Source organism: Panulirus ornatus, chromosome 61 (assembly GCF_036320965.1).
Source record: "Panulirus ornatus isolate Po-2019 chromosome 61, ASM3632096v1, whole genome shotgun sequence".
NCBI lineage: Eukaryota > Metazoa > Arthropoda > Malacostraca > Decapoda > Palinuridae > Panulirus > Panulirus ornatus.
In genome coordinates, this window is record NC_092284.1 from 4522815 (window position 1) to 4537403 (window position 14589).

The window sequence follows — 14589 nt, forward strand, 5'->3', positions numbered from 1 at the left end:
TGTAATAAAACTTACCTCCCAAAAACTATCTCTGATTACTTAGATATGCAATGAAAAATCTTTTATTTCTATGTGGTTTTAATACTAAATTTTCAAGAGGGGGAAACCATTTACAAAACACAGAAATACTCTGAATAATCCATTTCACAAATAAGAATGCATATACAAGATAAACAGCTGTATGTAACTTCTAGGCCTTATTAGTCTACTACAAGAAGCTTCATCTGTTAAACCTAAGAACATGCCGTGAGAATATGAGGTGTGGCACCAACATTCTAGTTCAAGACCTTCCTCTTTATGAGCCTCCAGGTGCACTATCTCCCAACGGGTGAATTCATTCAAAACAAATAATTCAAATCAAATGATTTAAATCATTGACTTAAATCACGTTTTAAATCAAACATAAAATAATAATCTATAAACTGTAATGAATATTTTTTCAGTTCCCTTTTACATAAAGGTATAATGACAAAATTACTCTCACTAGAGACTGATATACATGAAAGCAAATAATCCAGACCCTCAATGTATGGTATAATGATAAATACATACCTTAGAAACAAACTGATAAGACATGGGTAATGTGGTGCAAGTCACCCATTTTGTTATCCTTCTCTAAAATCTAGCACAGAAAGCTGCATGGAATTGTACATGTGCTTAAGCATCAAATTTCATCCACAGCCTATTGTTACATGCCACAGCATCTTATACCTCAGCCAGAAAAGGTTTTACCACCTGTCTCCGTATGCTTCCAGTGTGTTAGCATATTTTTACAAGCTAATGATGATATGGAAGATGATGATGAATACAAAGCCCAATACAGCAAACAACCGTTACTTACATATCACACAAAAAGAGAGACAGAAAAAGAGACGTACGAGAAAATGTAATGATCATAATGAGGTAAGACATCTATCTATCCATCTATCGATCTATATCTCTGATGCCCGTTCCCTCCTGAAACTCACATCAAATCAAGGTGGTGGCCGGGGCAGAAGAGTCTCCACTTACCCCTGTCCTTACATGCCTCCTTAACATAGACCATTCTATGCATTCTTCTGCAGATCATCTCCCCTACTACTCTTCCAAACTTATTTTATATCACAGGTGGTTTTCCTTTCACACCAACCCCTTTAATTGCACTATCATACACTCATCTTGTAAACTCCCCATCTTGCATTCATTCCACGTGCCCAAACAACCTCAATGTATTACATTTCATAACAATTAACAACGAGTGGAACAGTTTCATACAGCCTCACTTACACATTTCATTACTGTGTTAAAATGAATAATGAATTGCAGCCTACAATAATGCTTCTTAAAAGCACATTTTATGTACTATATTGGTTTGACAAGAAAGCGTTCCAGGACTCCATCTGTATGTGGTAAAACTGCAAGAGATAAGTCACCTTTAATAAGGCTATTCCATCACCAGCAGATGAAAAAGAGTTCAGTGTTCTCGAGGAACTTCCTACCTCAAAAGGAAGCCACCTTACCTTATCCTCATGTGAAGCAGATCCTCAAAGCTGCAAAGGCTACTTAAAAGAGGTCCTGATGTTGCATAATACTATCTATCTATCTATATAAGTTGCATAATACTATCTATTTACCTATCTATCTATATCTCTGATGCCTGTTCCATTTGGGAACTCCCTCACGGGGGTGGCCAGGGCAAAAAAAGAGTCTGTATAACTGATGAATTCCAGTGCCACTTCTTGACCTATTAATATCTTACCCTTAACAAGCCACTGGCAGAGGGCAATTCTAGAACGGTGTTTCCAGAGGCTCCTACCTAATATTCCTGCTGGCTACTTCTTCCGAAGGTTCCAGCCAACTAATTCTACCTAATGCTCCCACATAAATGTTCCTACTAACAAACAACTTCTACCTAACGGTCCTGTCTGTCTACTGTTCCAACCTACTACTTCTGTCTACTACTCCTACCATTCTACCAACAGCAAGACACCCCAGGAAAATCCAGAGTTACAAAGAATGAGTTGTGTAAGTTAAAGTGCTGACAGGTGTTACGTGTGACAAGTTTATATTTTTTGTATATTAGCAGACAGAAAGCCAGCACTCCACACTATAGCTGAGGCAGAAAGAAAAGACAGCTACCTAGGTCAGAAGGATGCAACTTGAAAACTACTGAAGTGCTGGCTCACTACGCAGCCACCACTAACCCTCCAAATACCCAGGTGGGTAGTACCAGCAATATACCTCCATGTATGGTAGCTGCTTACCAACTAATACCTACCTATTAATGATAAAAATACTTTGACAAACAAAATTAATATCATTAACACTTCTAACCTCTCACAAACATTCTAACTTTGACAATTCACTCAATGCCTCTGTTGACAAGTTGTATAACTTGGGGCGATGATCTTTTACGAATGTAATGAAAATGCTGTAGTTCAGAGTAAAATATGGCTGAAGAAACTAATCTGAGGTGCACTGAGAGCTTTGGTGAACCATAAGAACTGATGTGTACATTGCATAATACTTACATGCTAGTGTTTTTCTTAATTCCTGAGTATGAGGAGGAAACTTCAGTTTTCCTAATTTCCAGACAGTTCAAAATATGTGCTCCAGAAAAGGGAAACATACACTGCATAGTAGGGAATTAACAGAAAAAAATACAGTGGAAAATGAAGATGTGAGAAACAAGAAATCATTAGAAAAAATGCAAGGATGAAGACCTTTTATGAAACACAGCAGACGACACGTACATCAAGGCATATGAGGGTATTGTTGAATGCATGAGGGAAAAAAAAATAAGAGCTAATATACAATCACCGATTTCTTTAAGGTTAGATATATACATATGATAATGCCATAGAAATTAGTCATTATAAAAAATGCAGTCATTCTGAGAGTGAAGGTGGAGACGCGCAGAGGGAAATTAGCCTTACCTGACAAATCAAATGTTTGAAATAAAAAAGTGATGAAACCCATTTTCACTTTAACACACTAGACATAAACTATGAGTGAAATGAAAAACTACTTGCAATTGATCCATCCTATGTGTATGAGATCAGAGATGAAGAAAAGAGATAAGTATGTAAATACAACACAAAACAAGGAAGACTGGAAAATACATAAACAGATATTGATTGAGATACTGTATCAAGAAAGGAATGAAGATCTGTTACTATACTAGTGAAATGACTGGATCAACAACAGAAAAACTGAAACTACATGCACTAATGACTGTTATATATAGGGAATTTACGATATAGTAATAGGCAATATATAGAATGAGACGAGAGTCTGAAGGTAAAATAAACCTATGCAACAAATACCAAATTTCATTTAACAGATTGTCTAATAGACACATAAATCTCCACATAATCAACAAAATTTTTCTAATAATTACCAAAATATCAAAATAATACCCATGTGGTCACCATGTCCATCAGTGAAGAATTACACACCCATACCAGAATTCTGAAGTTCTCTCCTTAGTTTTTTCTGTATAATGTTTAAAGGCAGAGGTCAAAGTAAAAAAAAAAGTTTGCAAGAGATAATAACAATAATGCTCAAAAACAAAGAAACACTTTGCAAGAGATAATAATAATAATGCCCCCCAAACAATCATAATATATATCAATTCAGTGGAAAATTCTAATTCAAAACAATTCAAGATTCTATTTGTATGATGAGAGAAATTCAAAACGAAATAATCTTTGCATTGCTGAGTTGAAAAACTGAACATGACTGAGCAAAGTTAAGGGTTATCGACAAAGCTGTGGCAAAGATGAATCCTTAATAACCGAACGAGCAATGATAAAGTAATCAAAAACAAGCCTAACAGATGTGTTGTATGATTTAGCAAAGCCACTGAAATGAAACAGAAGACATTCAGGATGCACTCTATCTTTCAATCTTAGTTTTTCCTTGCTTAGTTATATAGAAGCAATGGCCCTAATTGCATATAACCAGTTTGAAGCTGTCAGCTATATGTTCATTTTGATTCAGCACAGCTTGTCATCCACTACTAAAGTCTAAGAGGCATATTCGGAGATGAGTACTGGTATGCAATTCAGTTAAATTTAGCTTTGGGACATGACCGATCTTATACTCTATCCTGGTCTGGAGATATCATTTAACCTCAGCCAAGGATAAAAAATTAATTATCTAATCAAGCTAGAGATCATAGGTCATCGAAATTTTGAGATAAAATTACAGCATGCATACGGATGCATAATTCAGGTCCACCTTTGCCCTGAGCTGAGAATAAAAAATATGAATCACCTTATACAGTCAATTCAGAATCCAACACAATTTTTGAAAGCTAGCCACCAAACACCTTAACTACTTATGAGTGACAGAGGACAGACAAGACAGACCACACCAACAATCTTGGTCAAGTTAAAAATACTGGGGCATGAAACTAATCTATTCCATATGGAATCACATCAAACAAAATACAAAATAAATTAAAAATACATACACAAATGTGCACACACACTTTTTTTCCCCCCTTCCCAACTATTGCTATACAAGGCACTGAAAACTTGTTGGATAAAAGTCTTACAAAACCTTACCTTCTCTTCTACCAAAGCCCCTTCTTAGGTTATTTGAAAAGCGTGTCTTCGAATCTTCATTGCCACCAATCCCTGAACTAAGATCGCCCCAGCTTGAAAACTCTGACACCGAGTTCAAGTCAAATCCTTGGTTTTCTTGTGGCAGTTGCTTGGGCTTATGAACTGTAAAAATGAAGAGTACATCAGTCAAACCAATCAAACAAATGAAAGTCAGATGTCTATCTATTATAATTAATTCCAGTCCCATTTCCAAGGGGTGGATCAAGTGCAGAAAGAATCTCATCTTTCATGGGGGTTAATTTTTCTAAGCTGGGGTCTCCAAACCCAATGGCTGGCATTTAGATGGGATATGTGATACCCTTGGGTAAACTTATTACCCTGTTATGTAAATATATTAAATGGCATGAATGGAAGATTGACCCATTGCACTCACACACGCATATACGCAAACATGTACATGTGTGTCCAAACACACGTACACTGACATTATTACAAAAAAAGGGCAAAAAAAGGACTAAAGAACAAATACATGCCCTAACAGAAACCTCTCTTTCCGCACACTCCTTAATGCTCCTGGAACCTTAACCACTCTTCCATCTAGTGATTCACCTCAGTCCCCATGGTTTCCATCCTACCATGTCGACGTAGATATCTAATCCATACCACTTCCTCTTGGTCACCCCTATTCTTACTTATTCTCAAACCATTCTGTCTCATTCCCCTGCTGCCTGGGCAGTTAAATACTTTACTTCTGCTCATATCTATTCTAAACTTTCTCTTTTCTCACATCTTTCTCTCTGGAGTCTAAAAAGGATTCACCTTCCAATCCCCTTATCCCCAGCAGACTGTAGACCTGCCTCTTACTCTAAACCCATGCATTTACCCCCTCACCAAACCACCTAAAAGCATTAAACACCAATCATGGTGACATCATACACTCTTCCTGCAGACCCATCTTTACCAAGAATCACTCACCCTTCTCCTTTTCAACTAGCAAATGACTTACTCTCCCGTTAAAAACCTCTCTCTGCATGTGGTAACTTTTTTTTACCATCTATATTCATAGCGCCTTCCACAAGGACTTTCTTTCGACCTTGTCATAAACCTTCCCTAGATCCACAAATGTCAAAAAATTCACTTTCCTTCAAACATTTCTCAAATCATCTCATTATTACGTACAACCCAGACACCAAGTCCACACATCCTCTACCTCTCCTACAGCCACACTGTTCTTCCCCCATCAGAAGTTAAGCATGCCATTACCATCTCAATCACCTCTATCCTTTACCAAGTAGATTCAAGAGACTTGTACCTCTGTATACGGTATAATGATACAAGAAAAGGAAAAGAAATTTTTTTTTCTATATCTAACGATGATCTATAGTAGGGTGTCTGAAACATTTAGTGAAGTATATAAAAGCTTGATATTTCAGGCACTAATAAACAATACAATGACAATCATATCCTTTCATTCATACCTGTTCGCCATTACCAGCCTTACAAAGGTGATGTTCAGACCAGGAGAGCTTTCGAGAAAAAATCCTCACTCATGTCCTTCCTCTGTTTTTTCTTTGTGAAATTATAGGAAGGGAAGGACTTCAGGCTCCAGCTCCCACCTCTCTTTGTCACCCTTTACAACACCTACAATATATGTGGGTAACATTCTTTCTCACCTTTCCTCAAAGATAAACAGTAATCAGTGATGGAAAAGTGGTTTAGGAACTGGGTACATGAGGAAAGGGAGCAGGATTGAGTATGTAGGTATAAAAAGTAAATTTCTGTGAAATAAAAGATAAGCAATTATTTTGAAATATAAGAAACCTGTACTACATTTCACCATGTACTCATAACTAACTCCATTTCCATCCCTGACAATTAGGTAGTATTAGGAATAATCTATCTATCTATCTATATTTCAGGTGCCTGGTCCTTTTGAGAATACCCCTCAAGGGGGTGATCATGGCAAATGGTAACTGGTGAACTCCAGTGCTGCTTCTTAGTACTTTCGTGCCTCATTCTTAACAGGTCACTGGTATAGGGCACTTGTAGTGCAGTGTTTTCAGAGGTTTCTATCTAATTTTCCTACCAACTACTTCCACCTCATGTGCTTACCCAATGTTCATGCCTAATGTCCCAACCTACTACTTCTACTTAATGCTCCCACCTAATTTTCCTACCTAATACTTCTACCTGATGTTTCTATCTAATGCTCCAGTCTAACATTCCCTCTTGCTTCCTCTATCTATTGCTCCTCTCATTTTGCCAAAAGACAGGGCAAGGGAATAGCACTCACCAGAAAAAATCTAGAGTTACAAAGAATGGGTTGTGTGAAGTGTTGTCAAATGTTATTTGCGAAAAGGAGACATTGTATGTTTGTGGACAGAAAGAATGCTAGCAGTCTACATGTGGATGAGGCAGAAAGAAAAGATAGCTATCTAGGTCAGACGAGTGCAACTTGACAACCACTGGCTTACTATGCAGCTCTCACTAGCCCTTCTGATACCTGGGCAGGGTGTAACAGTAATATTCCCCCGGGTTAGTGGCTGCCCACAAACTTCTACTACTCTTTCACAGTCTCCTTCATGGCTGATAATTTTCTACACACCTAATTTGAAATAAATGTTACCAAATCTCACCTTCCCTCTTACCAAAGTTCTTTCTACGGTCATTTGGGTGTGTGTTAAAATTTTTCGGAGCATCTGTCTCTGAAGTGAGATCACCCCATCCTGAAAACTCTGTCACCGAGTTCAAGTCAAATCCTTGATTCTCTTGAGACGGTTGTTTGTGCTTCTGACCTAGAAAAAGTGACATATACATTAATGAAAATTCAATGATAAAAACTAAATGTGCATACAAATTTTAAGGGAAGTGTATACTCATCATTCCTTCCACAAACACACAAACACAAAAATCAAAATGAACATTCACAAACAAACATAAAAATAAAGGAGAAATTATGATAATAAAGGAAGTACCATGAGAGGACCTTGAAATTGGCTCTACTAATAAGGAATTTCAATCAATATATAAAGAAATGGATTCAGAAAACTCGGGATTCACATTGCGAAGAGGAATCACAGATATAATTTCTTAGAACACATAAAGGAAAATCTACCGTATCAGCATGTAACTATGCACAACAAACTGAGAGAAGCCTATACACCATGAATACTAGAACTTGCCCGTATTTACTGGAGATCCTCTCAGGACGACATGTTACATTCTTCAACAAAAATTTCCCCAATCTATTTCTTATGTTTGGACTATACCCAAAACATCTTATCATCAATACACTGCTGTATTGTATGATCATCAACTAAGCAAGCTGAAATGAATAAGCTGGAGAAAACACAGAAACACTTAAAAAATGAAACAAGGAGACTGAACTTTTAAGTTAACATGAAAGGTTGATAAAGTTTGAACTATGTGGAAGACTCAGGATAATCCAAGCAAGGCATGCAAATATAAGGAATCACAGCAAACTTTCTTCGATCAAAAATTGCACAATCTGGAAGAAACTGGGTAATTACATCTACACGAACTCAGTGCAAAACATCAACAAACATCAGAAAGAATACAGAAAAGCTTATCATGGGATATGGAGATACTCTGGTGTTTTGTGCAAAAGAAATAAGAAATCTGAAACTAATGTTGAATGCACAATGTGGAAAATCCCATAATACACAACCATGAGGTATTAAAATCTATACAGTAAAGAAGTGGTCCAGTCTATAGACATGTCGAGGTAATTGCCAAACATATAACAACCAATTTCCATTCACAGCTGCAAGTAATTAATTCATTTGGCAGGATGGGGACAATAAGGACATAAGCACTGTCTTTGACTGCCAGACCTGGGATATAGCAAGTCTCTCAGAAATAAAAGACCTGGGAATCGTGACAAACAACAGACTTAGATTCAAAAACACGATGATGAAACAGCACTAATGAAAGCCAAGTAATGACTGGTATGATAATGAGAACTTTCACTGTAAAAGGCAGAAAGTTGACACTGTAATAAAAATGTTACCATATCTGAATACTCTTGCAATGTAGTCACAAACCAACCAAGTGGATATAAATAAATTACAGAAAATACAGAACCTTTCCGAAAGCAAAATCAGAGAAATTGATCACATAAACTATCATAGAAGAATGAAAGCGCTGGAATTATACAGCCTCAAAAGAAGATAACGATGTATGATAATGTATGCATAGCAGGAGATTGGACAAAAAAGAAAATCTACTGGACATCAAAGCCTTACAAATGAGGAGCAATGTGATTAAATTTGCATGTATATCTGGAAATATGTTGCAAAGACACACAAACACAAAAAAAAAGGTCCCCTACAAATAAAGTGCAAAACAAACATTCAGTGTTCTACCAGGCAATATAAGACATCTATACAAGTGTATAAAGACCTTTAAATGACAAATGTATGACTGGCAATGAAAAGTACTAAACAGAAAACTGACAATTACGCACAGTTTTAAAGTAGAAAACACAAACATCAAGGACCAACATTTCTTTTTCTAAAGACTGACATGGCACAGGCAAAGCATACCCCTAATCAAGGATATTTCGAGTATAAGAAAATGTAAAAGAGAAGAAATTAAATCATCAGGCTTATGCATGCCATGAGTGCTATGTGCTAGCTCTGCCTCACAAAAAAACATTATATCATGTAGCCTTCAGTAAGGAAGGAGGTACTCCTTCTCTATCATCCATCCTAAACAATCCCTCTTCTCCTCACTCTACACATGGTGACTACTTGTGTCTGAAACAACCCACCTTAGAAAATATCTATAAAAACTCACTCTCTTTTTTACTGAAGTCCTTCCTTGAGTCAGTTTTAAAGTTTGTTTGTAAATTATCAGAAGCACCTTTTCCCGAACTGATATCTTCCCAGCCTGAAAACTCTACGACGGAGTTCAAGTCAAATCCTTGGTTTTCTTGTGACTGTTGGTTGGCATCTTGAACTGAAAAATATCAATCTATTAGGAAAAAGGATATATCTAATTCACACATGCTAACTGAACAATCATATTAAAGCTCATGAAACCTCACCTAACTTTGCCCCAAATAAGGATGGGATCCACCTTATTTTAGAATGTCATAATTGAAGTATACCAACACAGTCATCTGTTCCATCCCACTTCATGGCTAAGTACATTTGCTTGGCGTAATATGTGTACTGAATAAATGTGTGTGTGGATATGGTTACACACAGTGCCCATAAGCTGGATGAAGACAGGACATCATCACAGTCGAATATTTTTCAGGTATTGATAATAAGATAAATCTAGATTTCTATAGAAAGTTAGGTATCGTAACAAGAAAGTTTTCATAAGGTTCTGCTGATGTATGGAAGTGTTTAATCCAATTTTACTTTTCTTAACTTCATGTTTTTCTTAACTTTCATAGCCCTCTTTAATTTCATGTTACTAATTACTCCAAGATAAAAATAAATATGTTACTCCAGGATAAAAATAAATATGTCAATCACATTCTCCTAATCTTACATAAATCTACATTTCTATAGAAAGTTTGGTATCGTAACAAGAAAGTTTTCATAATTACTCCAGGATAAAAATAAATATGTCAATCACATTCTCCCAATCTTAAATAAATTACTCGACCATAAGTAATTATATTAGATTCAACACTTCCTATAATGGCAAGAATAAAATATTAACCCTCTTTACTGCACAGCGCTCAGTTGGTTTATAAGCATATCTTTGGGTAAAGTGCACTGTGACTTCATTTGGGCAACTTCACTTTCATTTCAATATGAGTTCATTTGGGTAACTAAATGAACCATGTATACGTCTTCTAAACTTAAATATGCAAGTTGGAATATATTTTACAAAGTAAAACAAGTTGTCTGGTATATCTTTTATTTTTCTTTACTTTGGAGGCGCCAGTCATGGAAAGATGTCCACATCAAGGCTGGGCCTTAAATGAAATATATAGAAGCTAATGTAAGGGGGGAAGTAGAGACAAAGGTTTAGTATCTAAACATTTTGGAAGGAGTGAAAAATCTGAGTTATAAAATAGGTAAGGTCAAAGTTATTGGGAAAAGTACGAGAGGGTAGAGACTTCCAAAGCTTCGAGGTGAAAGGAAAAAATTTATCAACAAACAGACATGTCCCTGAAATGACTTACACGTAATAATCAAACAGTACCAGTACGCTGATTTATTCCAGCTAACGCTTTTTTCTAAAACCCTAACCTGGCATGGATAAAGCTGATTTTGTAAACCCTCTCGCTGGCCAATGGTACATAATGCCAAACATCTCATTTCCAACATATCCACCCTCTTCTGCACTACCCTATCTATAACCCATGCCTTACAACCTAAGTTATATTGGAAGAAATATCTAGACAACGGGATTTTACTAAAAAGAGAACCCTCAATGCATTTGTAGAGTTACCTTGAAATTATTTATATTATTGGTATCATCAATATCTAACCATATATTTTCCCTCTCCCTTATTGTCCTATCACTACCTATTTATTCAATAACCAAAGCTTTGTTAAAAAAAAATACATTCGTAAATTGCTCTTTACAGTAGCAACAACTAATTCTTAGGAATAGGTAGGAGACCACGAGCCTATCAAACGTACGTCCACCAACGTACAAATCACCCTTAACATATATTGAATAACCACAGGGTGAAGAATAACTACAGGGTGAAGAATACCTACAGAGTGAAGAATAGCCACAGGGTGAAGAATAACACCTGGGTGAAGAATAACCACAGGGTGAAGAATAACCTCAGGGTGAAGAATAACCACAGGGTGAAGAATAACCACTGGGTGAAGAATAACCCCAGGGTGAAGAATAACCACAGGGTGAAGAATAACCCCAGGATGAAGAATAACCCCAGGGTGAAGAATAACCCCAGGGTGAAGAATAACCACAGGGTGAAGAATAACCCCAGGTGAAGAATAACCCCAGGGTGAAGAATAACCCCAGGGTGAAGAATAACCCCAGGGTGAAGAATAACCACAGGGTGAAGAATAACCTCAGGGTGAAGAATAACCCCAGGGTGAAGAATAACCACAGGGTGAAGAATAACCCCAGGGTGAAGAATAACCACAGGGTGAAGAATAACACCAGGGTGAAGAATAACCCCAGGGTGAAGAATAACCCCAGGGTGAAGAATAACCCCAGGTGAAGAATAACCCCAGGGTGAAGAATAACCACAGGGTGAAGAATAACCCCAGGGTGAAGAATAACACCAGGGTGAAGAATAACCCCAGGGTGAAGAATAACCCCAGGGTGAAGAATAACCACAGGGTGAAGAATAACCCCAGGGTGAAGAATAACCCAGGGTGAAGAATAACCCCAGGGTGAAGAATAACCCCAGGGTGAAGAATAACCCCAGGGTGAAGAATAACCACAGGGTGAAGAATAACACCAGGGTGAAGAATAACACCAGGGTGAAGAATAACCCCAGGGTGAAGAATAACCCCAGGGTGAAGAATAACACCAGGGTGAAGAATAACCCCAGGGTGAAGAATAACCACAGGGTGAAGAATAACCACAGGGTGAAGAATAACCCCAGAGTGAAGAATAACACCAGGGTGAAGAATAACCCCAGGGTGAAGAATAACCCCAGGGTGAAGAATAACACCAGGGTGAAGAATAACCCCAGGGTGAAGAATAACCACAGGGTGAAGAATAACCACAAGGTGAAGAATAACCCCAGGGTGAAGAATAACACCAGGGTGAAGAATAACCCCAGGGTGAAGAATAACCCCAGGGTGAAGAATAACCCCAGGGTGAAAGCCACAGGGTGAAGAATAACCCCAGGGTGAAGAATAACACCAGGGTGAAGAATAACCCCAGGGTGAAGAATAACACCAGGGTGAAGAATAACCACAGGGTGAAGAATAACCCCAGGGTGAAAGCCACAGGGTGAAGAATAACCACAGCAATACAGACGACTTTAACCCACACAAGTTTGGTATCAGAAAATTAAGACAATTATTAATTCATTAAAAAAAAAAAACGCCCTGCAAACAGTATCTTTTTATCAATTCATCCCCAGGGGTTATTTAGATACCCATGAGGTTATTCAGATAACGTTCAGGTCTGGCAGTTACTGAAAATAAAAATTAGAAAATATATATTAAAGCTGGAACTTCCACTATGGCAGGCAAGAGTGACGTATTGACGCCCAAGAACACCAGGCCTTTTAATTTGTCCTACGACCCAAAACCACACACACTATGGCTCCTCTCGCTTACATACTTAATAGAATCTTGCCTTAGAGTTCAACTCAACCTAAAGGTATCCTTACATTCTTCCATTTTTGGGTACGTGGCTGCAAATTTACCAGACCGAGAGTCAACAACAAGTCTCCACCATAACAAACCACAGGATAAGGTAGTACATTTTTCAAGATTATTATCTATTTCTTTCCTATTTTTGGTGTCATTCTAAATCTAATGTTCTATTTCTAATTTCCATGATTTACATTATGATTGTTAGTATCTATTCTTCAATGCATAATTACTTTCTACATATATAAACTTTCATTTAATGAGGTGGTCACATCAATTTTATGGGCTAACCCTCATTATTTATCTTCAGTTATTCATATTCATTTATAATTTATATATCCAGAGCTAGAGTGAATAACAAAAATATGGTTATTTTATTTTTCATGCAATATTTATAAGGTTTCGAAAGAATTATGACCAAACCCCAAATAAGGGGACAGGCAGACATTACTCAAATTGTGTGCATTAATAATTCACAAATATTTTTGTGAATGTCAAGAGGATAATGTTGATATAGAATTAATAATTTCTAGGTTAATTTCTTTATCATCTAGAAAGATCGTGCTGGCTATAGCCTGTGTTTGTGTTAAAGAAATTCGTAGACAATATACCTTAATATTCTTTTTCTTCTTTCTTTACTTTAATAATTCTATACAACATAAAATTGATGAGAATTTACATTTCTCTTTTGATTTTCCAATAATAAAGGCAGAAATAAACTTTATTTTCCGTAAAAAAAAACTCTTGTAGTCATTTTTTATGTGAAAGTATTCACAATGGTGAACATACACCCAAAACTGAATTTATTTACACAATTTATATAAAAACTTTTTATTTCATATATATTGGATCATACTTATTTGAAAAAAGGGAAGGTAAATTATGCATTGATTCTTTTATTAGTTACAAAAAAAATATATCAATCTGGAAGCATTAACTGAAATTTGGGCAGCCATATTCATAAAAAAAAAATATCCAGTTCAAAAAAAATACAAAATCACAAATTTTCAAATCACTTAAGATTTTTCTCAGAATTTATGTAAACCGATAAAAGTTTAGGAGCTTAAAACTTACCAACCAAAGTGAAGAAATAGGCATAAAATACTTTATTGATATTTTTTTATATATTTTTTCAATGGCCAACATGACCCGGAGACAAGCTTGCCTCATCCAATGTGGAGAACATACTATTTTGGCGGAAAAAATGATTGTCACTATTTCCAGTGAATTAATGAAGTATAATGAGATCGCACCGGGCAAGATGGACCCCACAGTTACTCATTTTAGGAAGGAAAAGTCACATAGCGTGCCAGGGGGCCTATTTTACTGCATATAAGAGGAAGATCCAGAAAATAAAATTCGTCTCCTGCCATTTCAAACTCGGGAATGGCGTTTAAGATAAGTATTTTCATATTCTCTCTCAGATGAATCATTTTGGCAAATTATTATCGTACGATGAGCATTTTTAACATCATGTTTTGTACATAATTGTTAATGATAACAAGTGAGGACACAGCCTGAGGCTTTATTTACCCACCCCCATGCTGGCCACGTCTGTCCAACCCGCGTTTAAATCTACTTAAATTCCTAGCTTCCCCATCTACTTAAACACCTAGCTTTCCCGTCTACTTAAACACCTAGCTTCCTCATCTACTTAAACACCTAGCTTACCCGTCTACTTTAACACCTAGCTTCTCCGTCTACTTAAACCTAATTTTCCCATCTACTTAAACACCTACCGTCCC

General features: G+C 36.7%; 1 protein-coding gene across 4 annotated transcripts in view; it reads right to left on the reverse strand.

Moving 5' to 3' along the window:
• The window catches only part of LOC139767522 (uncharacterized), a 52824-nt gene extending 39881 nt beyond the window's left edge, over window positions 1–12943 (reverse strand). For 2 of the 4 annotated variants that reach the window (XM_071696968.1, XM_071696966.1), the window contains exons 1-4: window positions 12862–12943; window positions 9369–9530; window positions 7199–7345; window positions 4551–4712 (exon numbers count right to left, since the gene is read on the reverse strand). In XM_071696968.1, coding sequence (XP_071553069.1) covers window positions 4551–4712; window positions 7199–7345; window positions 9369–9530; window positions 12862–12871 — 481 coding nt within the window. In that variant the 5' untranslated portion in view covers window positions 12872–12943. Of the gene's footprint in view, window positions 1–4550; window positions 4713–7186; window positions 7346–9368; window positions 9531–12861 lie in introns of all 4 variants that reach the window. The other 2 variants (XM_071696967.1, XM_071696965.1) reach the window with 1 other exon arrangement.
• Window positions 12944–14589: the final 1646 nt, after the last annotated feature.